We start from the raw sequence: 22,522 nt of genomic DNA, 5'->3' as shown, positions 1-22,522 counted from the left end.
ATGGGACAAAACACGGAGATGGGATTGACCCAACGGAAACATTAGGAAGACAAGAAATACAAAATAAAGTAAAACCCAAAACAGAGCTAGATTTAAAACAAAACCTTAGAATATCAAAAAATCCTGAACAAAATTTAAAACCTTCTCTTCATCACATATTGGAAATGTTACTTCACAACCATACCTGCCACATGCTTTATTACCACAAAGTCAGCTTTACAGAGCAATACTGTTGGATAAATCTGCCCGGTGATCATCCCTTTTCTCGCTGACTTTTAACTTTTAACTTTTGTTTGCGAGTGAAACAACTACACAAGCGAGTAAATATTTGCGGGTTTGCTCGATCCTTTTAATGCCGACCCTCACTGACATCACAGTGCTTCTCCTCATCCTCCCCGCTCTTCGCACGCAGGCTGATATTTGTATTGCATCTAATTGCATTAGGTTGCCTCCTCGTCTCTTCGCCATCAGTGATTGGGATGAGTCAGGCAGCTCCACTGAGAACACTGACTGAACCTTGCTCTGCGTCTCTACCGGGGAATACAGAGCGCCCATTCTGAATATGTAATATCTGCACAATGCAAACAACATACTGAGCGACAGACCCCGGTGTCATTCGAGCCTGTTGGCTGATCTAAATCATGCCCATATATGGCCTGGTGTTCTAGATGATGCTTGTAAATATAGTAAGGCATCTGGCACGGCACCTGCAATCCATCTGGCTTGGCATGATAAAAGTGCCGCAAGCGATGAAGGATTAGAGTCCTCATGATGTCGATGACTCGGGAGCAACAACGCAAAACAACCCAACACGCCACATTCATGATGTTTGGTGTTTTTTTGCAGAGGTGTAAATTATGATAAGGAACATATGGATACATCACATGGCATACTACAGCTTACGCTTGCTCCAGTTCACTCCAATTAAATCTGCCTCTCATGCTCTCGTTCCTTATTTGCTGTCGATTTTGGCACGACAGCAGAAAGTCGTTTGGAAGGCCATCTGGTGCAGCACCTTTCGCCCTGCAAAAATATGTCTCCTGTTATTGGTAATTGCTGCCCTCGTTTACAGTATGCAGCACTACTGTAGAGGCAAATGAGTGAAAGTTCAGACATCATCGACACTTGATGCCATATGTTTGTCGCTTTTAGGAAGTTAATCGTATCTACAGCAGGCTTCAGCAGCAGAAAGTGGAAATATGTACAGCATTTTTTTTGACAGACACAGCATCCCCCGTTGGTTTGCGGAGCATTCAAGCTATGGTCATCTTGGTTTTTCAGCCCTAAAGTGAGATTATTTGGACAAGAGGGTAGTATGCTTGATCAGCAAGGTGCATCCACTGCACAGCTATAGATACAGGCTAATTAGTGCTAGGATAAATATAAAAAATGAATCTATGTATGCTCTTGTCCAAAATATAGGGGTTTGAACTAGTGCTGGAGTGTCACAGGTGATAATTCAAATCTAAGAGGATTAATTATGCATAACTTTAAGCCTAAAGTAATTTAAACGGGTGAGATATATAAGATTCAGACTGTTATTCAGACTGTTATGAAGTGCAAAATGAGCTAACAGACCAAAATGTGTCATGTAACAGGCTGTAAACACATTTAAGACTGCTACAAAGTTAGGTGTTTTAAAATAGGACCAAATGGAGATTGACTTGCTTTTGGAGCCAGCCTCTATTGGCCTTTAGAGGAACTGCACCTCAACTTTCAGCAGCACTTTAGTGTTGTGTATTTCACACATAATGATGGTTATTTTCACTGAACCGCTCCAATTAAATGAGCATCTGTGCTTATAATAGGGCATTCTTACATTTTTGTGGCTTTTCCTGAGCAATAGATCTGACTACTTCATCCACCGCTGGTCACAGCTCAGCTTTTCTACCTGCTCACAATTTATACAGAATAAAGTCAGTGCTCAGTTCTTCCTATCAAAGCTATTCTCGGTGATTGCCGCTGAAATGCAGGCGAGGCCACAAAAGGTGAAACGAGGCAGAGAGCCATTTGGTTTCACATATGAAAGGTGACTTTTTAGACGCTCTGTGGCATTTATATTTTATTATACTTCTTCTCCACCACATTTCAGAGGGAAACAAAACGTTTTCCTCTACATTTATATGACAGCCTTCATTATGAGTCCTTTTTTTGCACACAGTATATAAAGTAGTTAAAATTAGTGCCACCTTGACAAGTCTGTTAGCCAGCTCCTTATGTAGAATATTAAAGTAAGACGTTTTACTTCTGTAATTTCAACTATTCTCAGCCATTTTTCAAGGTGTTGACTTTCTGCTTGTATTATTTTCTCATTTTGTTTGATTACCAGACCAGCGATGGCTGAGTTGGTGACACCTGAGTGTGAAATCAGCTCTCACGCTGCAGCCAATATCTCATGAATTTGCTTTTTTTTGTCTAAACGTTGATTTTTTTGTTGTTGTTGTTGTCTGTGGGTCCTTTCTTCTATCTTTAGACAAACTTCCATTGCCATTTCTCAGATTGTGCATCCTCGATTTCTTTCGGCACCTTCTTTCGTCCACAGGTCTGAACAGAGGAGACAAGAAAGAGACACAAGGGGAGCAAAGTAAGGCACGTTTGTGCCTTATAGTCTCTGCAAACTGCTAGCCTCAGATTCTTGAGAGCTTGTGTGGTCTTCTGCTGCTGTAGCTCGTCTGCTTCAAGGTTTTATGTGGCATTCAGAGATGGTCTTCTGCATACCTTGATGTTATTTAGTGTTCATTAGTAACTCCTATGAGCTTGAAGCACTTTGGAACTTTTCTCTGTAAATCTGTAATTCTCTGAAAATCCCAGTTGCCCATCTCACTCCAAGAACCATCCCATAAGCTCAACATCACTGAAATCACCTACATTCCCCATCCTGTCTGTTTTGAGCTTCAGCAGGTCATCTTGACCCCGTCTACATGTCTAAAGGTCCTGAGCTGCTGCCACATGATTGGCTGATTAGATATTTGCAAAAACACTTCCTCTCTTGGACGCCTACCAGGCGAGAACCTTGTTTCTATTTTCTGAACTAAGCGATTTCTCTCATACTTCCGATCTGCTTCCAGAACAAAACGACTGTGTTAGTGAAGAAGTTAGTGAAGATGAACTCTGCTTATAGAGCTTACTGCTCTTGGAAAAGTCTGGAGCACAGTCTAATGGTCGTCAGATCACATCTTTATGATGATGTATATATGAGGGTATATGGGGAAACAGTTAATGAGCACTTTAGCAGTTGAACCTTATGAAGTGACTGTATATAGGACAGTTGAAAATGACAAGGATGCAGCTGTGCATCCTCAATCATTGCTCTTCCAGCAAGCTGTCCTTCAGATGCGTTTTAAGAATTCAGATACTTTTTCTTCTCTGTTCTAATCTCTGTCACAATAAGGTTGACTACGGGGTCACGAGCAGAAGGATGGGGAAGACGAGGAAACTGACTTTCGTAATATAGCTTTACGCATGACTATCAAAGTTAGCATGTTTGCTTTAAAAGTAATTAATAAAAGCCTTTGCTGTGATTTGCAGCTCTGGTTGCGATGCAAACCTGAGCACCGCACCATCAGTTTGAGGCAGATTTTACAGAAACTTAAAAAAAGTTTACTAATTGAGAGACACATAAATTTAGCCGAAGACTGCAGAAGCACATCTCAGAATATGCAAATCTGTCTATAAACATGCAGAAAGGGTCTGTGGAGGTAAAGTTGAATGAAAAGCAGCCAGTTTGAAACAGATGAGCGCACGCTGCAGAGTTCCAAGTCGAGACATCTGTATGTGTTTTCGTATCGGATGTGCTTGTTTGCTGTGATGTATTTATGAGGATGTGAGGGCCCATGTTGTTGGCAGACATTACAGAGAGGGGGGAGATTTCACTGGATACGAGTGTGATGGAAAACAGTGCATCATTTGACCTCTAATGAATAGATAGATGAGACGAAATGCTGATTCAATCACTGATAGGTTACACTTATAAAGACACATGGAAGTGGCCACTGCAGACTTCCTTTGATTGGTTAAAATCCAGCTTCTAACAATAGTATAGCTTTTGCAATAAACTCTCTGCAAGTGTTCAAATATTGGCCAAGAGTTACACGTGGCATAATTCAGTGGACTCCAGTAACTACCAAGAAACCCGCCGACATTTGGTTACAAGTAAAACGAGAGAATTGCGGTGGAACAGCAGGTTAAACCTTTTTGCTGCTTAAATGTTTCCAGTGTATAGGAGAAGATTTATATTCCTCTTTGATCTTCAATGAGCTCTGTTTTATAAGAACTGCAGTGCTTCCATGTCTCCCCTTTAAGGTGCAAGAGTACAAGGGTTTCCATTAAGAGCTGTGAGGAAGATAATAGTCATACTTTCTTGTAGCCTTTGTGTTGTCTGTCTGCAGAAAGCACAGGCACCCAGCACAGAAGCCAGTGAAATAAACACTTTTGAAAGGGCAATGACAGAATACGGCCTCAGCACCAAACTGAAATAATATCCATGATTTAGTGCAGCCTAATCAGTGAATGGTGAAGATCTGTCAAACTGGATTTCCACATATGCAAAGTTTAAAACGTCAATTAAGGATATGAAAATGTTTCGTTTCAAGCTAATTAAAGTTTTTAAATTAAGTTTAAGGATGCTTTATTTAATATTAATTAAACAAAATTAGTACGCTTTCAAGCTTTTTCTTTTTTTGTAGTTAAGGATATGAATTGAGAGGATTTCATTTTCAGCTCGGTATTCCCCTTGCACTGTCTAAAAAAAGCAGTTTTAACTGCTCTCCCTTGAAGGTCACCCATCCTTTTAAACCGTCTTTCTGCTGATTGGCTGCCCCTCCTAAACAACAAGATTGAACAGCAAGTGGGTGGGCCTTATGTGCCAACAGCCAGACCTGTGTGCCTGAGATGACCATCCACTGGCATCATGCAGAGCCGGGAGTAGAAAAAATGGCTGAGGTTTTGGCTTCTGCTTTTCTGCTAATTTCATAGACTTAATCACTATTTTTAAGTGATCAACAACATAAATCAACACCTGGCAACAGTGGGAAGGAAAATCTTCCTTTTAACAGGAAATAACCTTCGGCATAGTCAGGCTAAGGGCAGGGCAACCGAAGGTTCTTTGCTGTTGAAAGGGAGTTTTACCCTTTCCACTGTTGAATGTTGGGATTTTCTCTGTATTACTGTAGGTTCTTTTACCTTACAATAGAAGCCACCTCTAGCCAACTGTTGTTGTGCGTTCGCTCTATATAAAAAAAAACAGAGTTGAATTAAAAATGAAATTGAATGTGCTGCGACCGGTTGCGAGCGAGGGAAGCGAAACAAGACAAAAGAGACATCGCAGAAGAGAGAGATTGATCAGGCCAGTTAGTGATATCTCCAAATGGCCTGATTGGTCTGCTCCAGCTGCTGAAGCATAGAAATAGAACAGATAGATGTTAGATAAGTGAGTAAAGCAGCATTTAAAATTAAATTCACGACTCTCTCCCCAACTCATTTAGCTAGGCGCTACAAAATAACTTACACAACTAGCTACCCGTGTGACCAAATGGCGAGGCCTGCTTCCAAGAAGACATTGTATTTCACTCTTCAAACTGCTGAGTTATAAATCTTCACAAGCTGAAACTACATTTGAGATAAGCCATGAAGCCTGTTGCATGAAGGCACAAAAGGACTGCACACAATCTGTTTTTTTGTGCACTTTCCTTCACCGTGTGGGCTGGGTCATGGATCTGTGGGTGACATTTGCAGATAGGCAGTTAGCTCAGCCATTTAATCATTTTGACCATTTTACTGCTAATTTGGTCTGAGTCCCAAGTCCATTTATTCATTATTGATTAGAGATTAAATGTCTCTGTTGCGTAGCTGTTGGAGCACTCAGTCATCCCCCCTCTGATGAAATGCTTGTTACGTCTGTGTATTTGACTCAGGGGCTTCTGAGTTTTCTTGTGTACGTGTGCTCACCTTACAGTAAAGCAAAGTAAGCAGGAGACAAAAAAACACTCAGCCAATCGCTGGCAGCCGCCTGTTGCCATGGTAACTACCTGTTAATATTCCAGCAGAGTTTTCTCTCTGACAAGGGGAGAGCGCCACTTTCTCGCTAAGGAAAAATCGATTGGACATTCCTCCGGAAAAAAATAAGCAGGCTGCGTCAGGTGGCCGCCGCTGCAATACCTGCACGTCTGGATGTTTCACAGCTTCGACGACCTTACCGACCTTGACTTGCACCTCAGAGCAGCAGAGGCATCCGGCATGTCACAATTAGTTCTCTCAATTGTAGTTTTTCTTTGGCGTACAGTTCTCCTGAGGAGGCTCTTGAAAGGTTGGGCATTATGGAACTGAGCAATCTTTGCTCCTGAGGGTTAAAACCGTTCAGGCGGGATTTGCTGTCTGTCATATAAAAGGATGGCATTGATCACGAATCCCATTATGCCCTGGGATTGATCTCAAGCGGCCCAGACTATTGCATTTCTTCACTAAAAAGACCTTGTCTTTAACATGTGTATGTAATTAACGGCTGTATAATGAGCCATTAATTACATACACAGGAAGGCACTGGCTCATGTTGACTGTTAGTCGATGTTTCTGTTCCTTAATTATGAATATTTTCTGATTTCTGTCTTTTGCGCAGGGTCATTCTTGTTTGGACGGATAATCAGTTCTGAAGATGTCACCCTGGTGTTTAGGAAATTTTTATCGTGCAGCATTTAGAAGCAGAAAGTGGAACGATTATTAGCAATCAGCTTTCTCTGCAGCACATGTGCAGTTTTAAATGATTCAAAATAGAAGAAAAGAGGCACACAAGGCTGGCGTAGAGTTTAATGTTATATAATAATGTTTTGGGGGATTTTTTTTTTGCCAAAACTGAGTAAAGTCAGCAGCAGAACTGCAGGAAGCCGTGAGGCATTGCCTGTGGCTTGGTGAGAAGACATAACAAGGATAACAAGACTTCTTTTTTTTCTTTTTTTTGAGTAATGCACAAACATAGAATGTTTTTCCCCCCCTTCATGTTACAGCGAACAAGTGTCTGGTGCAGAAAAATAGATCCAATTTAAAATGTCAAGGTGTGCTATTAAAGCTGCGGTGTTTTTCTCAGAGCTCTGTGCAAAACACTTTGTATTGTCACCTGTGAAAACGCTGTGACACGTTTCTGAAGTTGGAATGAAAGTCTCCGGGGTGCATTTTGGACTTCAGATTTTATCCCTCTGTGGATGTAGTGGATCTGGACAATTCTTCAGATTTCTGTCGGGGTTATTTGGTCCCTCTGAATCAGATTGTTGCATGTCCCTTTCAGCAGAAGGCTCACATGTGTCCCTGTTAGATCAACTAGTTTAAAAACCATGTGACCATTGCTGGAACTTTCCTTTCAGGAAGCCACGAATGAGTGATTTTATTCCTTTGTTCCCAGAAGAACAAGTGGAAAAAATGTTAGCTTGCACACTATACTGACAAAAAAAAAAGAAAAAGAAAAGACAAACCTGTCAGGTCATGCTTCCATTCACCTCCATCAAGGTTCAGTACACATGATCTAAGGCTTAGGAACCTTCCTAGAGAGAATTGAGACTCAGTGTCTCCTGCAATGTGCTGCTTTCACGGTGAGCTCACTGCCGTCTGCAGACTGTAGCTTCATATTTAATCCACAAACATGAGAGATATTGATTCTTTCATCTTGCCTTCTAGCAACATGCTTTGCTAAAAGTCACGCTTTTCCCTTATGGCGCGATATTCAAGCTACCATGCATGCATTATGGAGGGAAAAATCTTTTGTCTTTGCAGCACTTTTTGAGCTCTTGAGGCTTGTTGACATAGTAACCACTCACAGGGCTGCTTTAGTTTTCCTGCTAATTGCTAAAAAAAACAGCCAGTCTAATCGGTCAGTATCACTCTCAAACTTCCTCTCCTTCTGTAGGGAGCCGTCCACTCTACAGGGCTCACAGAGTGGCCAATCAGGTGGGATGCATACCACGAGAGCTCAAACACAAGGCCAAATTTCTGCTCGCCTCCTCCACATTTCTTGTCTAACTTTTCCATCGAATGTAGTAAAGCTATAAAGGACATGATTATTGGTACAGTAACAAAAGCTTTGTGATCTACATTATAGTCCTACTGGGTCAACGCTATGCAGTGTCTGTGCAGGCTTTGGTTGTGTGTAGATAGATAGTCCATGTTGACACTAAAAGGGGTCTGAATTTGTCAGAATGTAGCCTCAAAACATCAGGTATTATTTTCATTGTTAATTTTTAATTAGCTTTTTTTCTTAATCTTTCTGCATTCAAATATAATGAAGAGGAAGTCTTGGTCAGGATATTCGTCAGCTACACTAGAAGTCCTAAAATATAGCCCGTTCCCCCACGAGGCAGCACACTATCCGGTGGGTGCCCAGATGTCCTGTCCAATAACTAAACTGCTTTTTCTGAAAGCAGTTAATACTCAGGTCCAACCCAGCACCACGTACAATAACAATACAGGAGCTTTCTGCATTTTGGCTCAGTGTTCCTTCAAGTGTCAACCTTTGAATGTTGTACTGGTCAGCAGCAGGAAGTCAGGTCAACACAATATGAACAAAGAGTTTTCAAAAAGGTTTCATTTTTTAAAGGTAAGTTTCCATCTCTGTAAAGGAACAAGCAGACACAGGACATACAGTATGGTGTCGTTTTTCGAAAGGTACCCAAAAACAGACAAAAATTATACAAGAGTTACACAAAAAAGTAAAGAACATTAAGCAAGTGAGCCTGTAAGAGGTTACCTGAACTGGATACTACTGAAAAATACTGCTAAACATCCAGACCAAAAAAGTTATTAATAATTTTACTAAAAAAAAAGTTGGTATCATAAATTTAGGGCCAGCATTGTCGAGACCAATACCAATACCATACTAGTACTTTCAACCTATAAAGGGAGCTTATGTAGGGGAGAGCAGTGTGTCAGGATTTATGAGATGAATCATCATCAATTTGCAAATTTGAACTCTCGTCCAATCTCAGTATCAGCGGTATTGATACCATCGATATTTGGGTCGATCCAGCCATCTCTACTCGGCATCCTCTTTTATCAGTTCAGTTAGGGGCTGAAATAACAGACAAGCAACTCAAAAATAATCATTTAGATAATTAGTTACAATAATCATTTACTAACTAATCATTTTGAGTGCTACTTAAGCAAGTTGACTTGAATGTGATAACCATGTGGGAGAATAAGACCTCCATGTCTGACGTTTGTGAGTGTCCATGCATGGTGGTGGTTGTGGAAATGAATATCACATTCCCACTGAGGAAGATGGGTTTAGATACTGTATCCTGCTATGTGACGTGACTCTGCCATCACACAAAATTTGAACATGATATCTTCAACTGCGGATGCTAGAATGCTAACAGGCAGACAAACGAACAATACCAATAATGCAAACATTTCAAAATGTATACTCTTGTTCAAGTGCTGTAAATGTTTGTACTCTGAGGCTATCTGGGTCGAATTCAATCCATATCTGTTGAGGTGGACTTTAGATCCACCGGTGCGGGTCGAGGAAAAGAATGATTTTCATGGTATATTGAAGCTGTACGTGCCATGTCTGTGTGTATTTTTCGTGAAACACTGGTGACTGAACTCTATGTTCAAAGTGTCTGAGTCTGTGTTTCCATCACATTTGCCCGGCTTCCCATAGAGACAGACACCTGCTGGTCTTTGAAGGATCATGGGTGGAAACAAGAAGGTTCCTGGGGACGTTTCTGTATGGAGCTTGAATGTTTGACTAAATCTTTAGGGTTGGTCACTTCCTCCCACAGTCCGAAGTATACATTAGTTTAATTTTCTTTTTTTTGTTTCTCTTTGTAGTGCTGTGGAGGTCATAAACGTGTAGCTTGACAGATGTTTTGACTTGATTACACACATTTTGTGTGTGTGCGTGCGTGTGTGCGTGCGTGTGTGTGCGTGTGTGTGTGCGTGTGTGTGTGTGTAATCACATAATATGATACCCCCATATACCAGTATCATTCACTAAGTGTTGCCAGTAGGAACAAAGGCAGAAGAAAAGGTCATAGGTCCAAAGTACCATGATTTTTAGAATCCCCATAGATTATTCTCTATATGTCTATATGTTCTCAATAAAAGCATGGTATTAAGAAACTCAGTCTTAAAAGCTACTGTATATATAGTGTCAGTGCTACTTTGACCTTCAGATAAGTCTATTAACCTTTAAGGAGAGGTCAGACGTCACATGTGAGATGATATTTTAAAAAACAACACGTGGCACACAAGAATTATAGTTTCTAAGTAATATGCATCCATGCAAATGCTATAAAAACACTGATAACTATAAATATTAGTTAGTATAGTAGTAAAAGTAATATTAGTTAAAGCAGAATAATAACAATTGTGCAGAATCTTTATTAATTGCTTTGTTCTAGACAATACCTTTTATTTTTTTGCTTGTTATTGAAGCCTGTTTCATTGCCACACTGTCAGCTGTTGTATGTGTTCTAAGCTCAATATTCTCTATATTATTTATGAGAACTTATTTTATTTATGAGGAGCAGTGGTATTTTCACGGGAATGACTGAGGGGATTTCGGTGCACCACATGGAGCTTTAAACTAGTCCCGTCGCCGTGACCCAGCATCCTTTTCATCTGCTCATCGGGCACGTGAAGAGAGGCAGAGAGTAGGCAGTGCAGGTTGTATCTGTTTATGTGGCATTAGACTGTTCCTAAAGTATATATATATATATATATATATATATATATGTACTTATATAATTGCCTCAGAGGTCACAGAACGACGTGGTTGATGTGACATGGAAATGTTGTTTGTCATTTTTTAATCACAAACTTGTGTCAGCGTTCCCTCTTCCCTTCATCCTCTTCCCTGTTCCTCGCCTCCGAGGGGCCAGGCTGCCTTCTTTCTCACCTCTGATGTTTATTACACAAACATCACCCAGGATCAAATATTCCTACTTTTTTTTCCTATCTGGAGAAGCCAAGTGTTAGTGAGAGATAACATGTAGAGTGAGTGGGAGGTGGGGAAAGAGAGCGCTGCAGACTTGTTTATATGTCTTGATCTGACAGGATGAATAATTCAGCAAAGGACTCCCTGGCACCCCGGTAATATTATTAAAAGAATAGTTTGGGCAGTGGTGGGGGTGAAGTGAAAATGAAGATGGGAAGCCTTGATTACAGAGGGCACTGTGAATTATTCAAACCTATACCTCCACCTAAAAACACACACAAGTGCAAAATCTGCAGCTCAGGAAGCCATGAATGTCAATATGTTTTTTTCAAGAGATTTCCCTGCTTCAATCTGGGACAGGAGTAGGACAGACAGCTTCTCTCTTCCGAAAAGCCTGAGGAATCCCTGCTTTTCTGTAGTTTTTATGCCACTTTTATTCAACTGATATGTTGTTTACTCTGCAGTTTCACAGACCTTTATAAAAGCCATCCCTCTTGATCCATGTCTTCTGCTTAGAAAAACATTCGTTAGTTTCAGTCTAGAGATACAAATTCAGTCATGTGTTTATCATCTTCATGGAGCAGACTTTAAGCTGCTTTAGTCAGTGGTTTTACTTTCCCAATTGGTGGTTCATTGTATGTAAAAGTCATTTTAGTGGCACGTCCATCTGTGCAGTTCCTTGAGGCTCCATGAAATCTCTTACCCTCTTTTATCTGATCATTTGAGATTGAAGGCAACGTTATAGTGCAACCCTGTTTTCAACAAAGCTGAAATGCACGGAAAATGTAGATTAAAACAGAATTCAATGATGTGCAAATGGTAAAAGGACAGAATATTACTTGAAATGAAGCACCACGTGGCAGCATCATCCAGAAAGCTGGAACAGGAGCATGTTTACCACTGTGTTGCATCACCTCTTATTAAAAAAAAAACCAACTTTACAAGTTTAGAAAGTGAGGAGAACAATTGCTGTACTTTTGAAAGAATGTAAGAATGTTTTAAAATGTTTTACTTCAAGCTTTTTGTCTCATAATGCACCCATGGGTGAAGGGTATGGATTGCAGACAGAGTGCACAGACTGCTTTATTACAGAGCTGTGCTCTTGTTGTAATAGGTGATTAAGGTTTAGCATTAGCTTGCTTAAATCAGCAGGATCTTACCTGAGCAAGATGCCTTCAGGAATGTGAAAGTTAACCATACCATGTGCACTTAAACGCTGTATGCTGTCATAACGTCATGGATGCTGTTTTTCTGGTGTGCACTTATAATAAGCTAGATGCTAATCTTGTCTTTTTCTTTATATGGTAGTGTTTTAACTGAAGTTCACTGGACACTTTATTAGGTTGAGCTCCAGCCTTGACCAGACTGGAGCACCTAATGCCACCAGAACAGCTTTGATTCTTTGTGACGTTGGAAACATTCTTCAGAGATTTTGCTCCATATTTATACAGTTATTCCAGATTTTTCAGCTACACATCCATGACGCAATTCTTCCATTCGACCACATCCCAAAGATGGACTGTTGGGTTGAGATCTGGTGACTGTGGAAAGCAGTGAACCAGTAGAAAAACTGGTCTGAAATACTCAATTCAAAATCTTCCCCACTCTGTTTGGTGTTAACTTCAGCAGGTTGCCTTAACTGTGTCTACATGCCTAAATGCACTGAGTTGCTGTCATGTGATTGGCTGTTTAGATGTTTGTGTTAACAAGCAGTTAAAGGGGTGCACATAGAAGGCCCAATTTTCTACTTCTTCAGTAATTGTTTCGGTCGTTCCAAACAAGAAACAGCACCGATCGCACATCTCGCCCCAACTCTCACCAATTATAAATCATTTCCATTAGCTCTGTAATAAACACCCATTAGTTAACAAGTCTACAGCAACTTAAAATATAAAATCTCATGTTTAATTTATGCCAAAGGTATTTATGCCAAATGTTGACACTACATTAGGATCCACTATACAAGAGAGTGACTTGGCTGTGTTATGTACTACCCAACCACATCTGAAGGAAAAAGTGTGTGGCCAAACTAACAGGCAGGGTGAAATCGGCTTTCAGAGCTCCTCTGGTGCCACCCCTCTGTCTCAGTAATCTCTTTGCATGAAATTTGTGGCTTTTCCCAAAGTCATGAATTTTACAAATGAGGTCCACCGTTTCAGACAACCGTTCCCCTTAAGTTATTCACAGTGGTATACACAACAAATAAATGACTGTTAGGGTGACAGTTGTGGATAAAATACAATTATAAATGGTTCAAAGAGCAGTGAGTTAAATATCTGCACTCATAGAAAATGATCTCAAACACTTAAAACTGTGAACACCATATGTACTAACAAACCATTTTAAAGAGCTTTTAAATGAGCTAAGTGTGAAGCAGCTGCTAACTACACCTCACCATATAGCCAGCTTTCAGCAAATCATTCATTTTAGAGGAGTCTTTCATTTCTTTGGATTATAGAAATTCTTTATTGCTGCAGATCCGGCCACGCTTTTTTGTTTTAACATTGAGGATTTCCATTCGAGACACACCCTAATACCAGCTGCTCCATTAATACTGCTCAGTGGTTAAAACAGCAATGGAAAAAGCTATTAGGAAAAAAATCATGTAGACCTCCCCGGAAAGGCTGTGGGAAGAAAAAGGAGCAGGACTGGGACTGGGGAATACTGGAATTCTTGGGTTGGACACTGTGGGAAGAGGTGATGGTGGGAGGAATCTGAGTCTGGAGAGGTCTTTTCTGTACAGGGAAAACTAAAGAAAGCTCGTGAACTTGGTGCACTGTGTCCACTGTGCGAGGGTTTTTTTCTCTTAGCTGCCGGCATCAAACATAGACAAATTGTCCACATTCCTCCATGTTGTAATTACTGTTCTTTGAAAAATGGCATATCCCACTGTGCTGTGTCATTAGGATTAGCACCCGGCGTGGTGTTGCTTTCCATTCTATTGTAGCAGAAAACTCAATATCCAATCTGTCACAAGCCATTCTTTGCAGCTACACAATGCCTGGCTGCAATAACAGCTCCTAAATGGATTAATTCTTGCTAGCGAGCGTAATCTGCTACCATTTGTTTTCAGCAGAAAAAAAAAAAGAAACACACCTGAGATCACGACAAGGTGATTTAGATGTGAATACTTGAAGAAACAAATGTGGCTAACAGACGATTCAGTTCAATTAGAGTTTGAAGGTTGAGGTAAAAACAAGAAAGCTTTGTGAGCTGTGAGGTTTTCAATGCAAATAAGAAGAATCATCACGTACAGTATGCCATTAACCCGTGACTCTGTCCCCATGTTTAATCATTTAGACAAATGTTTGCTCTCTGGCTGCAACATGAAAGTGGTTTTAATCGCACAGCTTCCCAGTTCTGTGCAGAATATTTATCTCAAAGTGCTGATTTGCATTTCTGCTGCTCCTCTTGTCTTTCTCTAGAGTTTGCATTCCCCTGTTACTTCTTGTCTGTGATAAATCTGGCATCAGCAGAAAGCTGATGGGAAAATTACCAGAAGAAGAAGAAGATGTATGAGTTGTTGTTTTTTAAAATTTCCTTTGTTTTCTGTGCCGTCTCCAGGTGTGCTGAGCCTCCCAGAGAGTCTGAACCTGCACAGGGACCAGCAACGCTCGGGGAGGGGCAGTGAAGGTCACGGGTACACCCAAGCCGAGCTCCGGACCCTGGAGCAGTCCCTGCTCGCGACCCGAGTGGGAAGCATTGCGGAGCTGAGTGAGTGTGGTATTTTTTTATACACAGAACAAACAGTGAGAGCACACTCAGCAGAGTTCTAACCAGGTGGGAAAGAAGGTTTCACTAGTCTCGCATTATGAAAATCTCAGGATTTTACTTATACCTAAAAGTCTGCTCACAAGACAATTGAAATGCATCTACAGTTCCAGAAGAAATTGGGACTGACAAGGGTCTTTTAGATACTGTGCTGTCAGGCGAAATAAATATTTTCATTAGAAAAGTTATTTTTTAAATGTGTGACTTTATAATTCTCTCGTGTTATTTTGGAGGAATTCTGGCCCACTATTCTTTACACTGCCTCAGTTCATTGAGGTCTGCAGGCATTCATCATGCAGCTTTCTTAATGTCTCTCCACAGCATTTAAGTCGGGTTGAGGTCTGGACCCAAAGTGTTGCAGTGGCCCAGTTAGATTCTGTTCTTTTGCAGCCATTCTATTGTAGATTTATTTCTTTGTTGGGGATCATTGTCCCGTTGCATGACCCAATTTCGGCCAAGCTTTAGCTGTCAAACAGATGGCCTCACATTTGACTCTGGAATACTTTGGTATACAGAGGAGTTCATGGATGACTCACTGGCTGCATGATGCCCAGGTCCTGTGGCCAAATTTGGTTCTGTGCATTACAGCCAGACATCTCCAGTTCATCTCGTCTGTCCAAGGACGTTGTTCGAAGAGTCTTAAAGTTTATTCAGATGGAAATTTGCAAACCCTAGCTGTGCTGCCATATTCTTTTTAGACAGAAGAGGCTTTCCTTTGCAGTCCTCCAAAGCAGCTATGCTTGTTCAGTCTTTTTATAACAGTACTGTCAAGAACTTTAAATTTTATCACGCAAAATGAGTCTGAGAAGCAGCTCTTGGGTTTTCTGCAGTTTCTCTGAGCATTGCATAGTCTGACCTTGGGGTGAATTTGCTGGGACAGCCACTCCTGGGAAGACTGTTAAAACACAACTGTGTTAAGACACAGCTGAATCATCCAGACCTGCAAACTGGCAAAAGCCTGGCTGTTACTTACCCTCTTATTTTGCGGTAGATGTGGGTCAAGGGGTAGAACAGGGTACCTACTAATCAGAAGGTTGGTGGTTTAATCCCTGGCTCAATGCCAAAGCATCTTTGGGCAAGACACTAAACCCCAAGATGTGTGAATGACAGATAGAAAGCATTTAGACAGAAACAAAGTGCTTAAGTGGATGACATATGTTGTATAAAGTGCTTTGAGTGCTCAGGTATAGTAGAAATGGACAGTAAAGATGTACTTAGTTTATGACAGGACTCCAGAGATTCCTGTCAAAACTCTTTTCACATGTCTGTAGATCAACTGCTCTGAAATTGAAAAGAAGCAAGTCTTGCAAGATGTTGGTATTCAGCTATTTTGACCTCTACTGGAGAAACACAAATATGTGCTGGACGCTCTAAAAAGTGTTTGTCCAGAATTTTGCTGGAGAAATGCAGGCGATTTCTCATTTGTCTTTCTGCACTGGACTGCAGAATCACGGAGCTTTGAGCACTTTACACAAGCTGTAGCTCGGCCTTAGTAGGTCTCACACTGTTAGAAGATACAGGCGGCAACGGGCTGTGTGCAAGATAAGTCAGAATAAACATAAAATATATGCTCATTGATCTCGTAGCTATAAAATTTTTATATGAAATTCTATAAATCACACATGCCTGCAGTAGGTTAGAGTTAAATCTTTTGAAGGTTTTCTCTACTTCTGTTTAAATTCTGTAGATTTAATTCTTCTATTGATTGTAAAATCGACATTAAATACTCAAATTTAAAGAAACTGAATACTGACTTATAATACTGTTGCACAGACACTATGTGTAAATCCTCTAAGTCCAGCATGCAGCATATTATAAATGTTGCAGTAATTGTTGAGCACATTAAAACCGATCTCTCAGGGACTTCCATCTGTGTCCATCTGCTAAATAGGCCCATTAGCGTGAAGGAATGCGATCTCGCTGTCCCTGTGGGCTGTCACGGTGGTCTGAGGTCGCCCGGCATTATGCTGCTGTCCCTTCACCGCTCACCTCATCCACCTCTCCACCCTCGCTTCCCCCTGTGACACGCTGCAGCCAGTTACTGTTTGATTACAGCTGTTCTAGCACCTGTTTATGAGTTTCCCCCCTCCGGAAACCTTTAAATCCAAGGTCACAGCCTCCGAGGCTTTTAACCTCAACTTGAAAGGAAGAGCTCCACCTTTAACTCCGGCACCTCCCCTGCCTCCTCCCCCGTCCTCGTCCATTTCACAGTCTCATATTAGATCATCCTGTCCCCCGCAGACGTTTGCACAATGTGATGCTGTATGTTTGTGTCCCGGGCGAGCGTTTGCTTCGACCCCCGCAGCACATTAAAAACAGTAAGTCACCGCGCAGCAGCGCTTCACACAGGAATTCAAGGTCTTGTTTTCAGCCTGGAGGCAGTTTGTAAAACATGCCGTCCTTCATCATCACCATAATCATCATCTATACTGGGATACAATCGACACAAGAGAAGAAAATGTTCTTCAGCTTGTTATAATAACACAAAAGTAATCCACTCTTCTACCACTGTAAGGGTTGTTTTTCAAACCGGCCTTGTTTGACCTTTTAGTTTACTTTCTCCCAGCACTTGTCTGACCTTTGGCTTTGTCAGGAAACAGCACCATTAATATGTATAACTACTACTGTTCAATAGTCACCGAGTGGTGGCATATGGGTGGAGAGGACCCATATGAAGTCTGCAGGAAACTAAGAGGAGGACAAAAACAGGCCAAGGTCCAAAAACACTCCAAAAAGCAATAAAGTACTTGCAAAAACATGCTTACTAAAATAAGAAACAGAGAAGACTGTGAGTATACATAGATAATAAAGTAGGAATTCAGAAGGGAACAAACTAGGAAATGACTTGATTGCTTGACCAAAGAGAGAGAGAAGGAAGGGAAGAATAAGCTTATCATCTGATCAGGAACCATCATGATCTGTCATGATCTTTGATCTAAAACTTTACTCTCTCAGCAGTCTTAGGTTGTTTTTGTTTTTTTTTAATTGTCCCCTTGTTGTCTGTGTCTCGCTCTAGTAATCTGTGTACCTTGTTATGTGTACTTCCTGCCTTATTCTGAAGAGGTACTTTACTCTCTACGAACCTGTGTTGTATTATTGTTATCTTTGGACTTGTCCCACTCTTGTTTCCCCCTCATTAGTGTCACATGTGTTTAATTGGTAACCCTGATTGTTTGTTATGTTGCCCTCCTGTCCTGCCTGTCTCTTGCTTGCTTGTGAATTACTGATAACTTTTGTTTGCTCTTATAATTGTTGGGGTTCTGATGACTTTTTGGATTTGACTTGCTAAACTCAGGAGCTTCTTTTGTTGCCATTATCCAGAGGTGGGACCAAGTCATTGTTTTGCAAGTCTCAAGTAAGTCTCAAGTCTTTATCCTCAAGTCTCAAGTCAAGTCTCAAGTAATGTCAGGCAAGTCAGAGTCGAGTCTCAATTCACTGGTGTAAAAGTCCAAGTAAAGTCACAAGTCTGAAATTTTGAATTTCAAGTCCTTTCGAGTCTTTAAAAAAAAACGAAAAAAGAATGTTGCAGTTATGCTAAATGTAAATATTAGACCATGTAATTTTTAAATCTGTGTTTTTCTCAACACATGACAAAATAGTGAACTTAGAAAATATACACAAATTGTGAAATTGCACCTCTTTAAAATGCAGCTCAATTAAACCTAGCTCCAAGAATAATTTTCACCGACAGTTCTGAGATAAGCTGCATGTTATTCTTGGATGCGCTTGTAGGACCGGCTTTAAAATCGCATGACAAAAATATCATACACATTAAAAAAAACTGCATCACCAACGTAGCCTGGACAACATTTGCTAGTTAGATGAAGTCAGCTATCTCATCGTAGCATATTTATATGCATATTTATAATCATACGGTTCTTGGAGTGAGTGCACACACTCATGAAGTTTAGTAACTTCCGGTCACTGCAACAAGCCCAGGTACAGTTTACCGACGGATGGGAGCAGGACCTTGAAATGCACCGTGTAGAACGAAAGACCATCGTACGTATCATAAGTTTACCAGTCTCACAAATCGTCGTCATAAATACACATTCCTTAACCGTTTATTAATAGGACCTTTGAGCTCAACGGTAATTAATTAGTAGTGGAAATAATTTCTGGTACGCGTTACAGAAATGTAGCAGTGACAATAATACTGTATGCTGTAATCGTACTGGGCAATTAGTGATACAAAACAACTGTTTTACCCTGTGAATAAAAGTATGTTTTTGTCAATGTACCATAATAACAGAAGCGAAACACAATATTGTGTCAGGACAATTCACTATTTATGCACAATAAACAAAGGAGCATAGCGCGACAATTTCTGTTCAGCGTCAGACTTGCTTGTAACTTATTTCACCAATTATGTTATGAAAATGACGCATTAACTACAACAGCAGACTGACCTTTGTGGAAATGCTTGGAGCAGACTAACATGTGAGCTGGAGTGTTCTGGGACGTTATATTTGGTCTTTGAATGGCTGCGATCCAGGCCATCCGTCGCCTCTTTGTTACTTCGGAAACATGGCTCGAACAATTTCTCTTCAACGACGTAATCCGATAACAACCGATTTCTTTACCCGTCGGCTTCCCGTGGCTGTCATGCGACCGGCTATTGCAGTTAATAATACAACAGCTTCTTGACATTTTTGTGTTTCTTTTTATCGCTGTATAACTGATTTCAATTAAAAGCCTGCGTGCGCTAGTACCTCTTGCCACGAGTTCCCAGAATCCTTTGTGGTTCTACCCCAGAATGACATCACATTTTCTCTATATGCATGTTACATTTTATATTTGGGGTGAAATATCAAGTCTTTTCAAGTAAACCGGTTCAAGTCCAATTCAAGTCCCAGGTCATTGGTGTAAAAGTCTAAGTCAAGTCACAAGTCTTACAACATTTTTTCAAGTCAAGTCTAAAGTCATAAAATTAATGACTCGAGTCTGACTCGAGTCCAAGTCATGTGACTTGAGTCCACACCTCTGATAGAAGCCACTAGAAACAAATTATTCCACCCTAATTGATGACATTTATGGCATTTGTTTTCTGTGCTGACTGATATGCTGCTCAGTGCTTTGCTGCCTGCTTTTAAATCAGATGTCACTCTGAACATAAACACAAGCTACATGTGATGTCTCTGATGTGTATCTGTTTCTACCCGTGCTGATGCTAGCATGACTAAAGCTAGCCAAGCAGCAGTAAATATGTGAAGTAAGGCAGAAGGATATACTCATCAAACAAACAGGATCATAAGAATATAAAACCACGAGCACTACAAATGTAACAGAAATATGTTGACATAAAATGGCATGTTATTTGAAATCTACACGAAACAATGACACAACTACTTCTTTTCAATTTTTTCAATTTATTTATTTTTTACCAATTGTCCAAATTAGTCTGTGATTGGCCTTAGTGTGACAGAAATCATATTTATATACAACTAAATATGACTCAGCAAACATGTTTTAAATGGATGATTCCTCACTTGATGACGAATGATCCATTTCCATATTTGCTGAGTCTTAAATTTGATGTCAGTGAACTTTTCAGTGGTTGGTGTTAAAAAAAAGCCCCCAAATCCCCTATGAGCAAGCACTTGGCGACAGTGGAGAGGAAAAACTCCCTCTTAATAGGGAGAAACCTCTGACAGAACCGGGCTCAGGAAGGGGTGGCCTTCTGTCTTGACCAAGAGGGGTTCAAATGTTCACTGACAATTTAGTTGTATATAAATATGATTTTTAGGACTTGATGTTGACACCAATTATGTGAAATTGGGGACGCGCACAGTTCCGCTTCTTCTTGTTCTTCTTCTTCCTTGGCGGAATCTCTGGCAGGCTCTTGACTTCAGTCTTGAGTTCAGCCACCTTGACATTGAGCATTTTCTGTTTGTCTTGTACACTTTGCAAAGATTCCTGTACAGAAAATGCAGCTGACTCTTCTTTTTCTATCTTCTGTTGTTCTGTGGTGTCTTTTTTCTTTCTGAGGCTCCTGCAGAGACCTTGCAGTGGATGGCCGTGAGTCCTCTTTTTTCCATCTTGTCCTGTTCTCCAGTCTCGTTTTCTTTCGGAAGCTCAAATTTGTGCATTTCATTTGCAGCAGTGGAATTTTGTTCTTTGTGCTGCTGTGGGATTTTAAGTGAGGAAGCTTTGGCCCCTTTCAGCTCTGGCTCCAGAGACTCTAGCTTCAAATCATGAAGGGCCTTGTTGGGGCAGAGCTGGGATTTCAGGTCACTGATTTCCAGGTTGAGTGTCTCCTGCTCCTGCCTATGTTTAACGGCCTGCTCTTCAAGCTGATTTTGAGCTGCTAGGAGCTGTTTCTGGAGCATCTCAATCTGCTCTTGCTGAATCCTACATTTGAGCTCAAATTCAGCCTCCTTAGAGGACTTCAGTCCTACAGAGTCAGTGTGTGAAGCCTCTGTGGTTGGAGTGGCAGACTCCACACACTGCTCTGTGGTAGGGTGGCTGATTTGGTCCTGCAGGGTAGCAATCACCTCATCCAATATGACCATAGCTTCATTGTCACTCACGAGAGTGTCTGTCTCACTGATGTCATAGGGCTTATTACTAGAAGCCTCTTCCAGCTGCTCTATGAGGCCTTTGATCGTTTCCTCGTGATTCTGCTCGTTCTCGTGAATTTCTTCACGAAGTTTGTTCACCTGAAGCTGGTGATAAGAGGCCCTCTTGTTTGCACCTACCATTTTACCGTAAAGGTCGTTCTGATGGTATTGGGAGGCTTCCAGTTGGTGTCTGAGAGCAGCAATCTCGTGCCAGGGATTAAACGGGGGTCTAAATGTGGGAATGGGTTGATATTCCCAAGTCCCTCCATTAGGCACAGGGTTAGCCGTGCTGTTTTGAGCTTCAAGAAGAGCCCGGGCATATGCCCGAGTAATTGCTCTTCTTGGTTCTTCAGCCACTCTTTTCTGTTTTTGCATTTTTTGTTTCTTTGGTTTCACAACCGTTTCCTTTGGTGGTTGTGCCACAGGAGACTTTTTAGTATTTGGTTGTGCGGCTTTATCAACCTCAGGTTTTGGTGTGATGACCATTTCTATTTTTGCTTCTGCCATTGTAGATGCGTCAGCGTGTGCGTGTGCGTTTCTCTGCGTCCGCCTTGTCTTTGTTTTAACAACCAGGTTGCTTTGTGTTTCTGCCATCCGAGATCCACTAAAGTCGGTTGAACGTCTCCCCTATTTATAGGGTTTTCCAGTAGAATGTGCACTGTGACATCACAGGCTGTTCCTGTGATGCGCTGTTCCTTTGAAGTGCCATGATTGGAACAATTCAAAATAAAATGCCCACAAACCTAATGTAAAGGAAAGGCTTTTATTTTGTAGCACATACTGAATTAACACTATAAAAGCTACTCTACAGGAATTGCAGTAAAAAATAAAACAAAAGCAAAATATGTTTTTTAAATGGTTGTTAAAAAAACTAACCAAAGTAGAAGACAACTGTTTAGTGGAAAGTATTCGACATTCTAGAGATTCTCAGGCATAATAACTTCTTTCATAATTTAAACAAGGACAGGTAGAAAACGTTCATATTTAGTGAAAGATATTTATTAACATTATCCAATGAGAGTTACTGAATGTCTGTAGGCAGTGAGATCTTGGTGGTTGATGAGGCGACAGAATGTCATCTATGTTTTGTTTTAAATTCAGTTTCAATGCTGAATCTAAGAAACAACAGACTGCAGAGGGAGACTTTAATAGAGGTTTACTAACTCTTACTATCATATACATTGTGGAAAAATCTGTCTTTATTTAGCATAATATATTTGTTATAAGCACTAAATATGTTTTATGATTAACTGATGAACACTAACGTACC

At 40.7% G+C, this 22,522-nt stretch overlaps 1 protein-coding gene across 2 annotated transcripts in view; it reads left to right on the top strand.

The window, feature by feature from the left end:
* Nucleotides 1-22,522, top strand: part of LOC113008735 (ankyrin repeat and BTB/POZ domain-containing protein BTBD11-A) — a 255,693-nt gene that overhangs the window by 146,767 nt on the left and 86,404 nt on the right. For both annotated transcript variants that reach the window (XM_026146397.1, XM_026146398.1), the window contains exon 2: nucleotides 14,486-14,635. In XM_026146397.1, the coding sequence (XP_026002182.1) occupies nucleotides 14,486-14,635 (150 nt within the window). The remainder of the gene's footprint in view (nucleotides 1-14,485; nucleotides 14,636-22,522) is intronic.

Source organism: Astatotilapia calliptera, chromosome 17, assembly GCF_900246225.1.
Source record: "Astatotilapia calliptera chromosome 17, fAstCal1.2, whole genome shotgun sequence".
Classification (NCBI taxonomy): Eukaryota; Metazoa; Chordata; class Actinopteri; order Cichliformes; family Cichlidae; genus Astatotilapia; species Astatotilapia calliptera.
The sequence above is the reverse complement of the archived record's forward strand: the minus strand, read 5'-3'. Positions and strand labels throughout refer to the sequence as shown.